The sequence below is a fragment of the Sphaeramia orbicularis genome, unplaced genomic scaffold (assembly GCF_902148855.1).
Source record: "Sphaeramia orbicularis unplaced genomic scaffold, fSphaOr1.1, whole genome shotgun sequence".
NCBI lineage: Eukaryota > Metazoa > Chordata > Actinopteri > Kurtiformes > Apogonidae > Sphaeramia > Sphaeramia orbicularis.
In genome coordinates, this window is record NW_021941694.1 from 67,119 (window position 1) to 72,487 (window position 5,369).

Consider the following 5,369-nt stretch of genomic DNA (forward strand, 5'->3'; position numbering starts at 1 on the left):
TCCTGCGCTGCTCCTGCTCTTTCCTGCGCTGCTTCTCCTTTTTTTCCTCTCTCTTTCCTCTGTTTTTCCTCTCTCTTTCCTCTGTCTTTCCTCTGTTTTTCCTCTCTCTTTCCTCTCTCTTTCCTCTGTGTTTCCTCTCTCTTTCCTCTCTCTTTCCTCTGTCTTTCCTCTCTCTTTCCTCTGTTTTTCCTCTCTCTTTCCTCTGTTTTTCCTCTGTTCATCCTCTGGCGTCCTCTGCTGGTGGATCTTAGTTCCTGCGCTGCTCCTGCTCTTTCCTGCGCTGCTTCTCCTTCTTTTTTTCCTCTCTCTTTCCTCTGTTTTTCCTCTCTCTTTCCTCTCTCTTTCCTCTGTTTTTCCTCTCTCTTTCCTCTCTCTTTCCTCTGTGTTTCCTCTCTCTTTCCTCTCTCTTTCCTCTCTCTTTCCTCTGTGTTTCCTCTCTCTTTCCTCTCTCTTTCCTCTGTCTTTCCTCTCTCTTTCCTCTGTTTTTCCTCTGTTCATCCTCTGGCGTCCTCTGCTGGTGGACCTCAGTTCCTGCGCTGCTCCTGCTCTTTCCTGCGCTGCTTCTCCTTTTTTCCTCTCTCTTTCCTCTCTCTTTCCTCTGTCTTTCCTCTCTCTTTCCTCTGTTTTTCCTCTCTCTTTCCTCTCTCTTTCCTCTGTTTTTCCTCTGTTCATCCTCTGGTGTCCTCTGCTGGTGGACCTTAGTTCCTGCGCTGCTCCTGCTCTTTCCGGCGCTGCTTCTCCTTTTGTTTTTCCAGTTTTTCCAGAACTTTCTTCTCCTTCTCAGCCGCCGTGTGGATGTCTTTAATGCGACGCTTCAGGGCGCTGCGATCAGACGAACTGAGCACGCCCAGACCCTGCGGAGAACAGGTGATTAGAACGTAGAACCGACAGATACTGAAGTCAGTCCAAGAACTGAGTCCAAGTTCACCTCAAATTCAACTAATGAGAAGATTCAGACGGCAAAGCACAAACATCAACATTTACGAACAAAAGCAGTCCAGCTGGACCAGGAAGAACCAGGAAGAACAATAAAGACACCTACAACCACTCCAGCTGACCCATGAACTGGATGAACTGGACACAAACAGACACAAGCATTTTTGGACATTCCGGACACGCCGTCCGTCCCTCACCTTCAGTTTGCTTCCATCCATCTGCAGGAGCTGCTGTCCATCAATGTCTCTCTCTATGAATTCTGGGACATACTGCTCCATGTTGAGTCCTCGCAGCCAATGACAGACCTGCTCTGTCGTCCACGACGACGCCACACAGGTGGGCTCGTCCAATGGCTGAAGGGGAAGACCAAGAACAGGAAGTAGAGGGACACAGACAGGAAGTAGAGGGACACAGACAGGAAGTAGAGGGACACAGACAGGAAGGGGTTTGTGCAGTTGTGTGTGTAGTTGTGCGTAGTTGTGTTACCTCGTCAGATGACAGTGTGTGGTATGGATGTGCAGATCTGGACGCTGAGTCGACAGGAGGAGAAGTGGACGAAGAGGAGAGAGGAGGAGACAAGTCCAGACTGAGAGAAGACTCCTGAGGACGAACAAACAAACAAACAAACAAACAAACAGGTAAACTAGAATACCAGTATAAATACCGGTACTTATACTGGTATTTATACTGGTACTTGTACTGGTGCTTTTACTGGTATGACTGAACCAGGGTTTATGGATGATCCTATTTCTGAGGTGACAGTGAATGCATCACATCTGATTAATATCAGTTATTGGATTAGACTCCTGGAAACGGACTCAATCTGATCTGATGGTTTTAAGACCAGATCAGGTCCTGGGGAACCCGGGTCAGTACCTGGGAGTGGGACTTCTGGGGTCGTGGTGAACTCAGCGGGGGGGCCTTCGGAGAGCAGGGGGGGATCCCGGAGGAGGAGACGGAGCCCCGCCCCTCAGAGAACCAGGAGAACGGAACAAAGGAGGCCGAGGACCGGGATGGACTCTGTGATGGCTCCCTGAGGACCAGAACATGGAAACGGTCTGAGTCTGGATCTAGATCTAGACCTGGGTGTGGACCTGGACCTAGGTGTGGACCTGGGTGTAGGTGTGGACCTGGGTGTGGACCTGGGTGTGGGTGTGGACCTGGACCTGGTTTTTGACCTAGACCTGGGTGTGGGTGTGGACCTGGGTGTGGACCTGGGTGTGGACCTGGACCTGGACCTGGGTGTGGACCTGGGTGTGGGTGTGGACCTGGACCTGGTTTTTGACCTAGACCTGGGTGTGGGTGTGGACCTGGGTGTGGACCTGGACCTGGGTGTGGACCTGGGTGTGGGTGTGGACCTGGGTGTGGACCTGGACCCACCTGTCCCCCATGGACAGCCTGCTGGACTTGTCCTTCCTCACTCGGATGTAGGAGCGTCGGAGCGTCACCCTGAGGACCGAGACCCGGGTTCAGTTCAGTCCATGTGGGTCATGCACTGACTGTAGGTGTGCTGAGGTGCGTTCAGGTGCATGCAGGTGGACTGAGGTGGTCTGTACTGAGTCCTACCCCAGGTCCAGAAAGCGCCTCTTGGTCTTCTTGTCCAAGACCACAGTTGGACTTCTGGGTTCAGCTGGACTCGAGTCCCGACTCGAATCTGAAACCAGGACTGAGACAGACCCACCAGACGGACCCTCGTTGGGTTTACTGAGGTGCGTTCAGGGGCATGCAGGTTTACTGAGGTGCCTTCAGGTACATGTAGGTGTACTGAGGTGCGTTCAGGGGCATGCAGGTTTACTGAGGTGCGTTCAGGTACATGTAGGTGTACTGAGGTGCATTCAGGGGCATGCAGGTTTACTGAGGTGCGTTCAGGTACATGTGGGTGCACTGAGGTATGTTCAGGTGCGTGTAGGTCTGCTGAGGTGTGTTCAGGTGTACCTTCACTGTCGGGCCTCCTGCTCCTCCTCAGGTAAACAGGTGAGCAGTCGGGGGAGGGGCCGGACTTGAACAGGGCGCTGCTGGGCGTCACCAGAGCCTCTTGAGATGTTGCATTGGTCAGTTGGTGGTACCGCCCCCGAGGGGCAGCGGCCAGTGAGGCACCGCCGTCCTCTGGGGAGCGTCGCACCTGAGAAGAATGAACAGGTGAGTGAGTGTCACTGGATCTGAGCTATTGGACCTGAGCTGTGATTGGTTCTCACCAGGGATGTGTCGAATGAGAAGGCGGGGCTTCGTGCAGAAAGCAGTGAATCAGGAGAAGGGGAGGAGCCTCGCATGGCCAGGTGTAAAGGTGAGCGGGCGGAGTTTAGCGAGGCGTCCTGAGAGTTCAAGACAACATGAAAGAGTCTTTAAATATGGGACGGTCCCTGAACACAACACACAGTAGAAACCGAATGGACGGTCCCTGAACACATCGCACACTCTTCTACTGTGGTTTGTCTGTCACATGGTTTCTGTGTCGTGTTGTGCTCGGGGACTGTGGGACATTTGAGCTTCTCAGTTTGAGTGAACGGCTGACCTCTGACCTCTGTGCAGGTGAGTCCTGCTGTGACCTCTGACCTCTGTGCAGGTGAGTCCTGCTGTGACCTCTCACCTCAGTGCAGGTGAGTGCGTACCTTGGGCTCCAGACTGTCGTCGCCCTCCGTCGAACTCACGCTGTCACGGTAACGGGACCTGGAGGGGCGGTGCCTGCGGGTTTTGACGGACAGCTGGGCACGGCCTTTCTGGATGCTGTTGTCGAGGAGCTCAGTCTCAGGGACCGCCTGGTTCAGGTCTGAGATGCCAACATAGAACCACAAGAACCATAAGACCACAAGAACCATGAGAACCATGAGAACCACAAGAACCACGAGAAGCATGAGAACCATAAGACCACAAGAACCACAAGAACCACAAGAACTATGAGAACCATGAGAACCACAAGAACCACGAGAACCACAGGAACCACGAGAACCATAAGAACCATAAGAACCACAAGAACCATGAGAACCACAAGAACCACGAGAACCATGAGAACCACAAGAACCACGAGAAGCATGAGAACCATAAGACCACAAGAACTATGAGAACCATGAGAACCACAAGAACCATGAGAAAAGTGAGAACCACAAAAACCATAAGACCACAAGAACCACAAGAACCATGACAGCCATGAGAACTACAAGAACCATAAGAACCACAAGAACCACAAGAACCACGAGAAGCATGAGAACCATAAGACCACAAGAACTATGAGAACCATGAGAACCACAAGAACCATGAGAAAAGTGAGAACCACAAAAACCATAAGACCACAAGAACCACAAGAACCATGACAGCCATGAGAACTACAAGAACCATAAGAACCACAAGAACCACGAGAAACATGAGAACCACAAGAACCACAAGAACCATGAGCACCACGAGAACCATGAGAACCACAAGAACCATGAGAACCATGAGAACCACAAGAACCATGAGAACCACAAGAACTACATGAACCATGAGAACCACATTAACTACGAGAACCACAAGAACAATGAGAACCACAAGAACCACATGAACCACAAGAACCATAAAAACCACAAGAACCACAAGAACCATAAGACCACAAGAACCATGAGAACCATGAGAACCACGAGAAGCATGAGAACCATAAGACCACAAGAACCACAAGAACCACAAGAACAATGAGAACCATGAGAACCACAAGAACCATGAGAACCACAAGAACCACGAGAACCATGAGAACCACAAGAACCACGAGAAGCATGAGAACCATAAGACCACAAGAACTATGAGAACCATGAGAACCACAAGAACCATGAGAAAAGTGAGAACCACAAAAACCATAAGACCACAAGAACCACAAGAACCATGACAGCCATGAGAACTACAAGAACCATAAGAACCACAAGAACCACGAGAACCACAAGAACCATGAGAACCACGAGAACCATAAGAACCACAAGAACCATGAGAACCACAAGAACCATGAGAACCACAAGAACTACATGAACCATGAGAACCACATTAACTACGAGAACCACAAGAACAATGAGAACCACAAGAACCACATGAACCACAAGAACCATAAAAACCACAAGAACCACAAGAACCATGAGAACCACAAGAACCATGTGAACCACATTAACCACGAGAACCACAAGAACCAAAATAACCATAAGAACCACAAGAACCACATAAACTAAAAGAACCACAAGAACCACATGAACCATGAGAACCACAAGAACCATGAGAACCAAAAGAACCACATGAACCATGAGAACCACGAGAAACACAAGAACCATGAGAACAACAAGAACCATAAGAACCATGAGAACCACAAGAACTAAGAGAACCACAAGAACCAAAAGAAACACAAGAATAATAAGAACCATGAGAGCCACAAGAACCATGAGAACCACAAGAACCACATGAACAATAAGAACCACAAGAAC

The 5,369-nt window shown here is 50.1% G+C and overlaps 1 protein-coding gene across 2 annotated transcripts in view; it reads right to left on the reverse strand.

Annotated features, from left to right (window-relative positions):
* Positions 1–619: 619 nt before the first annotated feature.
* The window catches only part of LOC115416820 (sterile alpha motif domain-containing protein 14-like), a 7,621-nt gene continuing 2,871 nt past the window's right edge, over positions 620–5,369 (reverse strand). For both annotated transcript variants that reach the window (XM_030130705.1, XM_030130704.1), the window contains exons 3-11: positions 3,546–3,703; positions 3,132–3,248; positions 2,872–3,058; positions 2,503–2,602; positions 2,317–2,385; positions 1,813–1,969; positions 1,423–1,536; positions 1,134–1,289; positions 620–854 (exon numbers count right to left, since the gene is read on the reverse strand). In XM_030130705.1, coding sequence (XP_029986565.1) covers positions 699–854; positions 1,134–1,289; positions 1,423–1,536; positions 1,813–1,969; positions 2,317–2,385; positions 2,503–2,602; positions 2,872–3,058; positions 3,132–3,248; positions 3,546–3,703 — 1,214 coding nt within the window. In that variant the 3' untranslated portion in view covers positions 620–698. The remainder of the gene's footprint in view (positions 855–1,133; positions 1,290–1,422; positions 1,537–1,812; positions 1,970–2,316; positions 2,386–2,502; positions 2,603–2,871; positions 3,059–3,131; positions 3,249–3,545; positions 3,704–5,369) is intronic.